Genomic DNA, 14,041 nt, shown 5'->3' on the forward strand with positions numbered 1-14,041 from the left:
CTGTCAACCGGCCCGCTGACCAGAGGATGGGACCTCTTTCAGGGACATGGGGTGGAGGAAATTCACTTTAAAGGGATATTCCTGTCTTTAAATGATGACCTATTCCTTGGAACTGGGCGGGGTCCACCGGCTGGCACTGCCGGGGGGCAGAAGTCCTCAATGGTCAGAGGAAGGGGGACGCCTCTCATGGTCCCGAGCAGGAGACTTAAGCCAGCGCTTCCTCTTCCTCCGATATTTGATGACTTCTGAACCCCCCATTACCGCTCCCTTTCTCCATCCATCAACTACTGATGACCTATCCAGGGACTACGTCACCATTTAAAGACTGGAATCTCCCTTTAAAGTGAATTTCCTCCACTGAACACCTTATGTCACCTGTGGTCAGCGGGCCGCTTACAGAGCGGAGCTCCACCACATCTCTCCGACCGCCCCCTCTAGCCCCTCAGCATTTGTCTCGTCTGCTACAACATTTGCCATTTATGGAGTTGTAAGACCGTTTTGTATCAACATCTGAAGACCTTGCAGATGCTGGGAGTCTTGGTTTTATGAAGAGCTTTCTAAGGTGCAACAAGTGGAATATTGTAGAAGACCCAAGCAGTGGCCCCCAGGATATTTGTAGTCTGCCTGTCCCTCACTCCTGGGGGGCCGGCTACAGGTAGAGCTTATGGGGTCTTCATTGTACACACTGATAGGACCACAGTCTGAGTCCCAGCGCGTCGGTGACATTCTGCATCAGTCCGGTCTCTAATGAAAGTACTGGAAAGTCTAACAGCGGTCAGAGTTCTGGTACTTCAGAGAGGGACCTTTTAGTAATAGTAGCCATTGGAGGGACCCTATATTTAATTTGGGGGCACAGCGGGGGTCTTATTACTAAGGGGTCCCAGCAGCACATTCTCACTATAGGGGAGCACTTGAGATGTTCACTGCAGTAGCATCATGAGGAGGAGATGCACAAGTGAGTCGAGGCTGGAAGAATTCTCTACGACCGTTTGGACCCAGAGAGAAGAAAACCAAATACAGACGACGTTTCTTGTGATGAATGGAGGTAACTGCACTGTAATCACTATCCACATGTATCACCTAGTTCTTGGTTCTGCTGCTGTGTGTGTATAGGTTGAATCTGTTGCCGTATTTATATTTTGAGCTTGGTCATGGTGCTGTATTTATGAGCTCGGATCTGGTGTTGTCTTTATGTACTGAGCTTGGTTCTGGCACTGTATTTGTTAAAAAGGTAAGCATGGAAGGACACAGACTGCCACACGGAGGCAGACCACATCCAGTTTTGATGGCCACTGGCCACACAATGTTGTCAGTGATTTGAGTGTCCATAGTTTATCTGGGTGCGGCCTGCTGGTGGGCCACTACTCAAGGGCCACTACAGGCAAAGAATTGACAGCCCCTGAATACATCATTAGAACAACATGCCATTTTCCTAACGCGCATGAAGAACATGCACCGCGATCCGCCTTTAAAGCCCAAATGCATCCCACTCCCGGGTTAAACGAGGACAATGGTGGTTCTCTGTCACCCCAGGTGTGAGGGGTTTTCCTGCTACGCTCTGTGGTATCTGCAGCACGCTACCCTCGTTGCTCCCATGGGGCGATGAGACTGGCGGTTTTATGTCACAGTCATTGCTTTTTATGAAGGTTGCGTGTTTTCGCCGTTGCTCCTGCCACATTGGACAGACATGACCCAACCTCCTGCAATGAGGAGGAGCTCAGGCCACTGTGACCACCGGGGCCCAAACCGCTCGTATGTTTACCACCTATCCTCTGGCTCTTCCTCCGCCATACAGTACCACAAATAGTTGAGTGTGGATGTGAGAGATCGCAAGAGAGGAATGTTGTCTATAAAATGTCTGGATTCCCGTTGGGATGTCATTGGCGCTTTGAAGGGAACCTGTCACATCCAGTATGGTTAGCGAAGGTCACAGGGAGCGGGGCATGGATTTATTTTTTTTTATGCTCACGCTGGCGCGCTGCACAACAGTCTGAGTCTTTAGCTTGCCCTGTACGCACTTTCCTATACAAGTCTATGGGTATTGGAGTACAGTCAGGGGTCACAATGGTGACCGGTCCCTGCGCTGAGGGGGCCCAGAGGCCGCCATCTGTGATACACAATTGCACATTCAATGCATTACTGGCTGGTCGCACTGTCTGCAGCACCGCACCAATCACACAGCCGGCGGTGCGACCAGCCAGAGAGCAAAGCAGGGAAGAGGAGGGAGGGAGGCAGACGCACTGCACGGAGTGATGACGTGGCCCGGACAGGGAATGTATGTATCTATCTCATATCTGATATATCTTATCTCTCCATCTTTTATCTCTCCCCTCTTTCTCTTGCTCCTGGGCCCCTGAGCCTTTAGTTACACCCTTGTCTATGGGAGAGCGTACACCGCAGCCTGGAGAGCTAGATTTTTGTTCGGCGCACCAACTACAGTGGGAGGAGACCCCACTGGATCAGGGTGGCAGCGGGTGAATATAAAAATATCCATCCCTCACTCCCTGCCACCTCCACTAACAGAACTATAACTTAGTTTATGGATGGTGACGGGGCCCCTTTAAATGGGTTTACTGTGTTTGTTTTTAATTCCCAGGTTTTAAATTGTAGTAAAGAGGGGAGAAGAGGCGGTGGAGCTCCTCCGGGGAGGGAAAATGGGGTTTTTTTCTATTTGTTTTTTCAAGAGCTGATTCTCTGGTGTGCGGTAAGGGGAGACGCAGGCAAACAAGGAGTGAGAGGAGGCAAAGAGCTGATACGGTGGCTCAATCTGGACAGGTCTGAATACATTACGTGAAGCCCCAGAGCCCACTGCTCGGAACCTGGAAGAAGTCCGGCAGACTACTGCCATTCATTGTGCAGAAGACCACTCAGCCAATCGTAGACTCCAGTGGCGAGCTTACCATGGCTGCTGAAGTCTGATTGGCTGAGTGGTCACATGCACAATGAATGGCGCACAACCACCCGCTGCGTCTTCCAGTTTCTGAGGGGCGGGCCCCTGGGCTGCAGCAGCAGACGGGGGCCTCTGTCGTTGGCAAGTATGTATTCATTTTACACAATTTGAAGCCTGGGTGCCGTCCGTACAGGGGACACACACATCTCCGTCTGACTAGTGGTGGCTACATCCAGTGTCCCTCGCTGCGTCTCCATGATTACACGCCGCTACACTTTCTCTACAGTCTGAGGAATTGTTCTGCGCACTCAGAATACTCGGTTTCCCTCACAAATTTTCCAAGACTGTTTCACATAAAAGGAACACAATTCCCCGATTGGTTGAGTTGAACCAAGTGTGCCCTGCCGGGGTGATAGATGGCTTTTTACCAATTTATCCCTAAGGCCGCCTGCAGACAGGTGGGATTTCCCGTGGGATTTCCGCTGCTGGAACCTGCATAGGATTGCGTTAACAAACGCAATCCTATGCAGACGGCCGCGGTTTGGCCGCACTAAATCTTGCGCGGCAAACAAACCGCGGCATGCCCTATTTCTGTGCGAGCCCCGCACAGAAACTTCACTCACCGCCCGCCGGCTCCGGTCTGCGCATGCGCCGGCAGCCGGCACATGAAAGATCCGGAGCTGCAGGGCGCGGGTGAGTACGCGCTGCTCTCTGCAGGCGCTCGGGTCCGGTCCCGCGGCGAGAATTCTCACTGCCGGATCCGACCCGCCCGTCTGCAGGTGGCCTAAAGCTTATTTTTGGACTTTCCGGAATTAAATCCCTCAAGTCTCTCTCAAGGATCTCCCAATAGTTCTTGAGAGTTTCTCTGACTTGTATGATGCCCGTGTTATACCCCCCTATTACCCACAATTCAGGAGGGTCTTCTCTCCGTCGAGGTGTTCATAGGCCAGCTCTTTGTTTCCTCGGCTGATCTCTTGCTTCATCGATGAAGTCTTTTACGTAGTTTCTTTTTTATAAATCTGTTAATTTCTTACTTTCTTTAAGACTCCTCGGAACAATCTTTTCTAATACGAAGACATTGCCCTTTGGCGATCTCTCGTTTTAGTGAATAAGGATGGAAACTATTCCACTTCAATAAATTGTTTGTGGCCGAACTCTTACGAAAAAGGGCTGATGTGATACTTTCCTCCAGCATAATGGGGAGCTTCATATCGAAAAATGCTATTGAAGTGTTACTAACTTCAGACGGTCCATGCTATTGGACCACAGTGGCCACCATTGCATCGGCCCAGATGGTCAATTATAACCAGTAGCCTAAACCACTAGGGGAGTTAAATATCCGCCTTATTTGTCGGGGATTGTAGAAGTTGGATATCATGGCCAGACCCGGTCCCTCATGAATTCATGGTCACAGGGTATCCCACCCTTAGTGATGGTGGTATTCCATCTGTATCGGTCACCCAACCAGAAGCCTATTCTAGAGTTATATATCGGATGGAAACAATCCCCCTCCAAGCACTGCAGACGGTCGGGAAGTTTCATGCTTGGACATCCCTTCATATAGAACTAGCTGATATACCCGACTTCGCCCGAGTTAATTTGGTACTGGTGTTTATCTGCTGTTCACACGGAAAATCTTATGAAGTCGTCGTTACTATATATATGACGAAAGCCCTCATTTACTCACTCACTGACTGACTCGCCACTAATTCTCCAACTTCCCGATGTCGTAGAAGCATGAAATTTGGCACAAGCATAGATTATATCCAAAAAAGGGAAAAGTTAATGGGTCCCAACTCGATTATTCAATTCTAGCGCAAAAGAATTAGCGTCCAAATGTTATGTATGGAATCTAATTCTCTCACTTCCTGATGTCATTTTATATGAAGGAAACGTTGCATGGTTACCTCCACGTGGTGTTTCCTGGGTAACGCAGAGAACTATGCAAAATGGTGAACATATGTTTTTCCTCGGTATCTCTAAAGTAACGACGACTTCATAAGATTTCCGTGTGAACAGCAGATAAACACCAGTACCAAATTAACTCGGGCGAAGCCGGGTATATCAGCTAGTGTGTGTATATAGATTGGTGTCTAGCGTTATAACCAGAGGAATCCATTCTTTAATCCTTCCTGGTTCCCATATTCCTCATTAACCGCCATATTGGTGGGGAAACGTGTGAAATGTGCACCACAATACAAATAGACCCCCTCTCCCTGCACAATCTATACCATCGTATTGGGGGGCGACATTAAAGAATACTGAATTGTGTTCCTTTTATGTGAAACAGTCTTGAAAAATTTGTGAGGAAAACCGAGTATTCTGAGTGCGCAGAACAATTCCTCAGACTGTAGAGAAAGTGTAGTGGCGTGTAATCATGGCGGCGCAGCGAGATGTAGCCACCACTAGTCAGACGGAGTGTGTGTGTCCCCTGTACGGCCGGCACCCCGCCTCTATTCTGCGAAGGGCTTATTTCAGTTCTAGACCTCATCTCGCCTCTCTGGCTTGATATGGGAATATGTCTTTGGAAAGTCTAGTAACTGCAGGACCCCCGCTTGTGGCAGTCATTCTGCAGCTTATCCCTTTGTCCCGTGCTGCATCAGGCGGCCATCTTGGGAGTCCGGTTGTGTTACGGCACTCAGACTGCTGTGTTGATGGCCCAGAAAGAAGTCTTTCTGTTTAACCTCTTACATGCTGCAATAATTGTGACTGTGGCATCTAAGTGGTTTACTGAATGACGGCCCATAGATTTGTGACCTGACACTAGAAGGGAAGTGCAGACGCTCTATAACTCACCTTGCCAAAAATCAATTTTGCAACCCAATCGGTGCGTTGTACTGCGGCATCACTGTGCATTTCACCCGCATGCAGTGTAGCTGAACCTTCATTACTGACCTGTAGAGCTTCCCATATAAAGAGGCTGAGGATGGGAAGTAAATATCCACCCTGTATACACCATTTAGTACATCTGTGTCCAAAATTCTGCGCTGAGTGATTTTACAACAGAGCTTTGTTTAGTGGGCAGAGATCCAAATCTCCAGTGTTGAGAAATGAAGACCTTTTGGTTTCTTGCAGTCACCACTAGAGGGCGCTTATAACATACAATTTACATACTGAAGTTCATACTGAAATTGCATGCAATAAGCTACTGAGCTCCCCCTACTGGGAAGTGAAAGCAACCAGAAATGTTAGAAATGTTAGCGCTTAACGCATTAAGGACCAGGCACGGTAAATATATGGCGCCTGGGCTTAAAACCCCGCTGATAGTAAAATTACGGCAGGGCTTTAAGCCTCCTGCCCTCTGCAATCAATAAGGGGCAGGACGGGTTATCAGCTGTTGGTGACAGCTGATAACCCAGGGGAGAAGGCAGGACGGGGTTTTAACCCTTTCTGCCTTTTCCTTCTCAGAGTACACAGTGCTTAATGAGTGCTGTGTACTCGAAAGTGAAAGTAAAAGTGTAGCTTTCACTACGGGGGTAGGAGTGGTTAGGGGTCATGTGACCGCCGGGATTCCCTGCTACAGCAGAACTGGAGGGTCATACTAGACCAGTGATGGCGAACCTTTTAGAGACCGAGGGCCCAATTTGCAACCCAACACCGACTTATTTATTGCAAAGTGCCAACACGGCAATGTAACCGGAAGGGCGGATTCAGAGGAGTTTGAACGGCCTGATTTTAAAAAAATGGTTCATGCGCAACTCTGCTTTGTAGTGGCGAGCATAATTGCACATATGGCCTCCTGTTTAACCCTTAGGGGTAGTTCTTAGGCGCACGTGGTTTCCCCCCTTATGCTGCTGTAATAATCACGGCCATATAACGGGACAAATAAAAACACTGAAGCCGATGGATTTCAGTGGTTTTGTTTTAACTAGTTCTTTACTTGCCCTTTAATACTTTGGCCGAGAAAAGATTAGCCCTGCTCTGTAGTAAACACATCGTACGGGAAGATCGGGCAATGCCTATTGTCCCACAGTTTTTTTCCAACTCCTGCGCTCTGGTGCGGAGTGTGAATGACCCGCAAAGGGGAAGAAAGGCCCTCATTCAGGCGCAACTGCGCCCCGTGCTGGTGAGCGGAGGTGCGCATACGGCCATCTGTTTTCACCCTAAATGCCCAACTCTGGTCTTCAGCTCAGTTGTGTAGGCAGAGATAAGGTGACTTAGGGCCCCCATGGAGGCAGAGATAAGGTGGCTTAGGGCCCCCATGAAGGCAGAGATAAGGTAGGCTTAGGGCCCCCATGAAGGCAGAGATAAGGTAGGCTTAGGGCCCCCATGAAGGCAGAGATAAGGTAGGCTTAGGGCCCCCATGAAGGCAGAGATAAGGTAGGCTTAGGGCCCCCATGAAGGCAGAGATAAGGTAGGCTTAGGGCCCCCATGAAGGCAGAGATAAGGTAGGCTTAGGGCCCCCATGAAGGCAGAGATAAGGTAGGCTTAGGGCCCCCATGAAGGCAGAGATAAGGTAGGCTTAGGGCCCCCATGAAGGCAGAGATAAGGTAGGCTTAGGGCCCCCATGAAGGCAGAGATAAGGTAGGCTTAGGGCCCCCATGAAGGCAGAGATAAGGTAGGCTTAGGGCCCCCATGAAGGCAGAGATAAGGTAGGCTTAGGGCCCCCACCACCTTGCGTTTTTTAACGTTGTGATATCACAGTTTTTTTGTAACGCTATTGTCACTGGGACTTCCTAATGTTAAAAACGCATCACACTAAAATCACAAAGCGCCGACCTGTGATGCGTTTTTAACATTAGAAAGTCCCATTGATAATCGCAGCGTTAAAAACCCACCAGTGGGTGGAGCCGTCATGGAGGGGGGTGAACTTTGTAACAAAGACCGCGATAACCCTGACCTCCGCGGTTACATTCCGCTCCACAAGGCAGTTTCGCACATGTTTTTGGGTTGTTTCCGCAGCTTGTGGGCGAGATTTTCTTGTCCACTTTGCCAATACTGTAAATGTTGCAGAATACCCCTCCGTGTGACCCCACCGGTATTGTTACAGTGTGCTTATTAACCCCTTCCTGCTACATAACGTACATTTAGGTCACGCAGGTGCGGGGTATGTATGAAGAGAGACCGCGGGCCACCTCTCTTCATACAGCGCGGGCCTCAGCTGTTTACTACAGCTGACACCCACGGGCAATAGCTGCAATCGACAGCAACTTTTAAATTCCTGCAAACGATGTTTGGGGGTCCCGTCCGCCCACCTCCCGTGTGAGATGGCCTGATAGGCTGCCTGTCAGATCGCAGTATGATGTAATGCTATTTAATTTAAAAAAATTTAAATGTTTGAAGAAAAAAAAAATACAGAAAAAATAAACTCTTCGTTTGGTGTTGTGGCAATCGTACCGATCCGTAAGGTTACAGGTCATTGTTGTTGCAGTTTGTGCGCCGTAGAATCAAAACGCAGCGAAAGATGACGGAATGTAGATTTTTTTTTCATTTTACTCGCACCATTGAAAAACACAACTCGTCCCGCAAAAAACAACGAGCCCTCATACAGCGACGGCGATGGAGAAATAAAGGAGTTACGATTTTTTAAAAGGGGGGAGGAAAAAACGAAAATGGGAAAAAAAGCGGCGGCGTCATTAAGGGGTTAAATGTGACCTTTGAGACGCCTGCACACAGGTGGGTCAGATCCCGCAGCGGAATCCAAGCCTGTGCCCGGCCGGTGCCCCCGCGTACCTATCTGGATTCTTCATAATCTGTACAGCGGATGTGTCAGCACGTATGCGCAGTACAGATTATGCCGCGCGGACACGGGTCCCGGGGCCACTCTGCAATCATGACTGCGGAATAGCCGCAGGACAAACTGCTTCCATTGACTTCACCGGAAGCCGTCCGTGCGTGGCCCGCACAGAATTGCTGCATGCTGCGGTTTATCCTCTGCGAGCAGAAAATTGCAATTTCTGTTAATGGAAGTGATCCCACGTATTTCCCAGCATGCCATGGGGCGGTATGTGCTGTGGAGTCCGGAGGTGGACGCCCGCTGTGGACTCCGAAATGCAGATCCGCTATGTGCGTTTGGCCAAAATACAACATGCTGCGATTTTCCATCCGCGAGTGAAAAGTCGCAATTGACTTCCGCTCGTTGACTTGGAGACGTGATTTCCCCCAGCGTGTCTGCGCAGTATTTGCTGCGGAGTCCGGAGGCGGACGGCCGTGTTCATGTGGGCAGCGGGCACTTGGTGAGCTGAGAAGGGTTTGGCAGGGACACCCGTCTGCCAGTTATGTCTTCCTGAAGCTTCTGCCCATTCAGGTGTTTCTTACAGGATCTTGCACTAATGACGCCCGTATCTTTGCAGTAAGCGCTGCTCTCTTCCATCACCCAGGCAGCTATCGTCTTGGTCTTCCTCTTAACCTCCGCCCAGGTTTTCCTTACTGCTGCCCTCCAGCTCCGCTCCACCCGCTCACAGGGCAATCACATTGAGTGCCGGCTGCCGTCGGCTCCGCATATGAATTGCCCGCCTTCCGTCTGACAGGGGAGGAAGCGCTCTGATTGGCTGCTGTGCGGAGGGGCGGGGACGAGGAGCTGCTAGATAACAGCATGTGCCGGCAATACCCTTCACCCCCGGCTGCCGTCAGCGCTGGATTTGGACTGCCCGCCTGTACCTCTGACAGGGGAGGAAGCTCTCCCATTGGGCTGCAGTGCGGAGGAGCGGGTGATGCTAGCGAACAGCAGGCGTGCCGGCAGAAAGGGCTCGGTGTGCCATAGGTTCGCCAACACTGTACTAGACCCTGACCAGCTCCGCCAGTGACTAATGTCACCACAGGGGATGTTTCTCCCTGTAATTGGGGCTCCTATGGGTGCGGCTCCTATGGCTGCGGCTCCTATGGCTGCGGCTCCTATGGCTGCGGCTCCTATGGCTGCGGCTCCTATGGCTGCGGCTCCTATGGCTGCGGCTCCTATGGCTGCGGCTCCTATGGCTGCGGCTCCTATGGCTGCGGCTCCTATGGGTGCTCCAGCTGCAGTGGGAAAATGCAAAATAAAAAAAAAGTGACTCCCCCAGAGGTCTTATATGACGACACGGGGGACAGAGATGGTAAAAAACATAATTACAGAATACAGCAATATATACATAAGAAAGAACATAACCCAAAGCCGTCACTGTATGCACCCTGTCGTCCAAAACCACACATTATATATCAAAACGTGCAAAACAGGAACCCGCTCCCTACTTTATTTTAGTGTAAATATACTAAATAATAAAAAGAATTATACATGTTAACATTTATTTAGTATTTTACCCCCAATAAAACTAAAAAAACTGAAAAAAATCATTCACAATAGTCACAGCTTACCTCCTCCCCTCCCTGTACAGACTGGATTACACTGAGAGGAGACACCTGTATATAGATAACACAGGATCCACCATTCACAATAGTCACAACTCACCTCCTCCCCTCTCTGTACAGACAGGATTACACTGAGAGGTGACACCTATATATAGATAATACGGTGTCCACCATTCACAGTAGTTACAGCTCACCTCCTACCCTCCCTGCACAGACAGGATTACACTGAGAGGAGACACCTATATATAGATAACACAGGAACCACCATTCACAATAGTCACAGCTCACCACCTCCCCTCCTTGCATAGGTCATGTCTAGACAAAATGGAGGACCCTCCAGAGTCATTTACAGCCAAGAAAAGGTGGCAGCCCCCAATGGTCAGATACAGCCAAGACATGGTGGTGACCCCCCACGATCGTTTACAGCCAAGGCAAGGTGGCGCCCCCACACGGTTGGATACAGCCAAGACATGGCGGTGGCCCCCCACGGCCGGGTTCAGACAAGACAGGGTGGCAACCCCCACGGTCGGGTTCAGACAAGACAGGGTGGCAACCCCCATGGTCAGGTACAGACAAGACAGGGTGGCAACCCCCATGGTCAGGTACAGACAAGACAGGGTGGCAACCCCCATGGTCAGGTACAGACAAGACAGGGTGGCAACCCCCCCACGGTCGGGTACAGACAAGGTAAGGTGGCACCCCCCAACGGTTGGATACAGCCAAGACATGGCGGTGGCCCCCCACGGTCGGGTACAGACAAGACAGGGTGGCAACTCCCCACGGTCGAGTACAGACAAGGTAAGGTGGCAACCCCCCACGGTCGAGTACAGACAAGTCAAGGTGGCAACCCCCCACGGTCGAGTACAGACAAGGTAAGGTGGCAACCCCCCACGGTCGGGTACAGACAAGCTAAGGTGGCAACCCCCCACAGTCGGGTACAGACAAGCTAAGGTGGCAACCCCCCACGGTCGGGTACAGACAAGCTAAGGTGGCAACCCCCCACGGTCGGGTACAGACAAGCTAAGGTGGCAACCCCCCACGGTCGGGTACAGACAAGGTAAGATGGCGGCTCGCCGCAGTCTGGCTCAGACAAGATGCCCCTCCCTTAGTTGGGTACAGAAAGGTATGGTGGTGGCCCCCCATGGTCGGGTATGGACATAACGTTCCCCCTTGGTTGGGTGCAGACAAGGCTCCCCCTTCCCCACATGATTGGGTACAGACAGTAGAATATCATTGCTTGAACTCTCTGCAGGGGAAATGTAGATACTAAGAGTGGTGTTAAAAAGTGAATATTTCCAGTTAGAACGCCTCCACCTTTGCTTGCCCTCTGACATGACATTGGGGGTCACAAGGTTCCACCAATAAGGAAATAGGAACGACAAGACCCGCCTTCCCCTTTGCGAAGAATCAAGGGTTCTCTTCCAAGTTCCATGCTGATCTGGCTTATCTCGAATAGAATCCTAGAACAATAGAGTTGGAAGGGTTCTCCAGGGTCATCGGGTCCTCTGGGGGTTATCAAGTTCTCTAGGGTAATCAGGACCTTCGGGGTCCAACCCCCTGCTCAGTGCAGGATCACTAAATCCTCCCAGACAGATATTTGTCCTGCCTTTGTTTGAAGACTTCCATTGAAGGAGAACTACCCACCTCCCATGGCAACCTGTTCCACTCATTGATCCCCTCACTGTCTAATATCTCATCTGTGTCTCCTCCCTTTCAGTTTCCTCCCATTGCTTCTAGTCTTTCCTTGTACAGATGAGAATAGGGCTGATCCCTCTGCACTGTGACAGCCATTCAGATATTTGTAGACGGCTATTAAGTCTCCTCTCAGCCTTCTCTTCTGCTAAACATTCCCAGATCCTTTAGCCGTTCCTCATAGGACATGATTTGCAGACCGCTCACCATCTTGGTTACTCTCCTCTGAACTTGCTCCAGTTTGTCTGTCTTTTATAAAGTGGGGTGCCCAGAACTGGACCCAGTATTCCAGATGAGGTCTGACTAAGAAAGAGTAGAGGGGGATAATGACCTCACATGATCTAGAGTCTATGCTTCTCTTAATACATCCCAGAATTGTGTTTGCCTTTATGACTGCTGCATCACATTGTTGACTCATGTTCAGTCTATGATCTAGTAGTATACCCAAGTCTTTTTCACATGTGCTGCTGCTTAGCCCAATTCCTCCCATTCTGTATGCGCTTTCTTCATTTTTCTTGCCCAGGTGTAGGACTTTGCATTTCTCCTTGTTACATACCATTCTGTTAGTCGCCGACCACTGTGCAAGCTTTTCTAGATCTTTTTGAATCCTCCCATTTGAACCCACAATATGTGTCCCTTTTAAATTCAATTAGGTGAGATGATTAACTGGTAAAAGTGAGACATTTGATTTGTAGCAGCCATAAAGAATGCCTGGCTGGTGGCCTTTTCTGTTTCATTGGCCTGGCCATGTAATGCTGGTGTTGCGTGCCTGTGGTTTATGTAGCGATACAAGCAGGCGATGGGTCATCTTCCAGAATCTGAAGTCCGATGGCACGAATGTTGTTTATATCGTCCAGTGCAGGAAAGGATGCTGCAGGAGTTGCTCCGCGGACGGCCGACTCTCTTGATCCCTGTCAAAGAAAAAACAAATGGCTTTAGCGCTCCAAGTGGAGTCTAGTTTAGGCCTGGACTACAAGGCAACAGACTTTCTGTTATTTTAAGCCTTTGTGATGTACTGATGGCCTATTTATAGGATAGCTCATTTGTAGTGAGGGTCAGCCACACAGGCGCCTTTTGATTAGCTGTTTGCACTTAACTGCAGAAATCAGCCCAGTGGTTAAGTGGAAAGCTCCATTCCCAGTGTAGTGGTCAGGCTTGGTATTACATGCGGTATTACTTATGAAGTGAATAGAAACTTTGCCTGCAATACCAACCCTGGGCACTACAGAGAGAACATGGTTGGCTGCTTCCTGCAAAAATCAGCTCAGTGCATGAGCACAAATAGCTCTTCAAAGGGGGTATGGGTTGGCCAGCCCCCACTGATGTATTATTGACGGCCCGGCCTGAGCATGGGCCATCAATGGCTTACAACTGAACAACCTATTTAGGCTATTTAGCTAATTCCATTTAACCCCTTAATGCCTTGTGACTTGTTTGTCTTGGGCGCATGATATTTAACACCACAGATCATTAACGTACATCCTGTGGATGTTATAGGCTTACCTGTGCCTACGAAAAGTGGGAGCCGGCTGTGACTGATCAATGTAGATCGTGGCCTGGAGCAGTGCGCCCTCTGTGACGTTATCGGCCCTCCACAATGTATTCACAGAGGGCCGATGGGATGCCATGGCAACCGGACACCAGACAATGATGTGTGGGTCTGCCATGGCTTGTGATGGTTATTCTAAGTGATGATACATCATAGACATCACAGCTCCTTTGGTTCAGGTCTCGTAAAGGGACATAAAAAATAAAAACCGTAAATAAAAGGTGAAAAAGTAACAAAAAAAGCTTTCCCCCTTATACGGCCGTCTCGGCAGAAAAATAAAAAGTTCTAGCTTTTGTAAATGGAGATTAAAAAATACCTAAAAATCGTTGTCTTTATGGCCAAAATAGGACAAATATGAGGGATACGAGTGGTCAGAGGCTGGAGCCCCGCAGTACGGATGCCGGCTGTCCGACGTCCACAGAAGGCCGACGAGCAATGACAAATGGAAGTTAGAACGTTGGTCGCTACTTTAGCCTCATCACATGCGGTCCAGCCGAGCCTTTCACAGGCCATCCATGAGACGCGGCGCCACCGCCCCGACCCGAGCGCTTACAGGAACACACACAGGAGAAAAATAAGGAAGCCGAGGTGTCAATAGAAGAAGGAAAGGCTTTTTTTATTCCATG

General features: G+C 49.7%; 1 protein-coding gene across 1 annotated transcript in view; it reads right to left on the minus strand.

The window, feature by feature from the left end:
* Positions 1-10,036: 10,036 nt before the first annotated feature.
* The window catches only part of MAP3K19 (mitogen-activated protein kinase kinase kinase 19), a 97,463-nt gene continuing 93,458 nt past the window's right edge, over positions 10,037-14,041 (minus strand). The window contains exon 13 of the mRNA XM_066575140.1: positions 10,037-12,777. Coding sequence (XP_066431237.1) covers positions 12,711-12,777 — 67 coding nt within the window. The 3' untranslated portion in view covers positions 10,037-12,710. The remainder of the gene's footprint in view (positions 12,778-14,041) is intronic.

This window comes from Eleutherodactylus coqui, chromosome 8 (assembly GCF_035609145.1).
Source record: "Eleutherodactylus coqui strain aEleCoq1 chromosome 8, aEleCoq1.hap1, whole genome shotgun sequence".
Taxonomy (NCBI): Eukaryota; Metazoa; Chordata; class Amphibia; order Anura; family Eleutherodactylidae; genus Eleutherodactylus; species Eleutherodactylus coqui.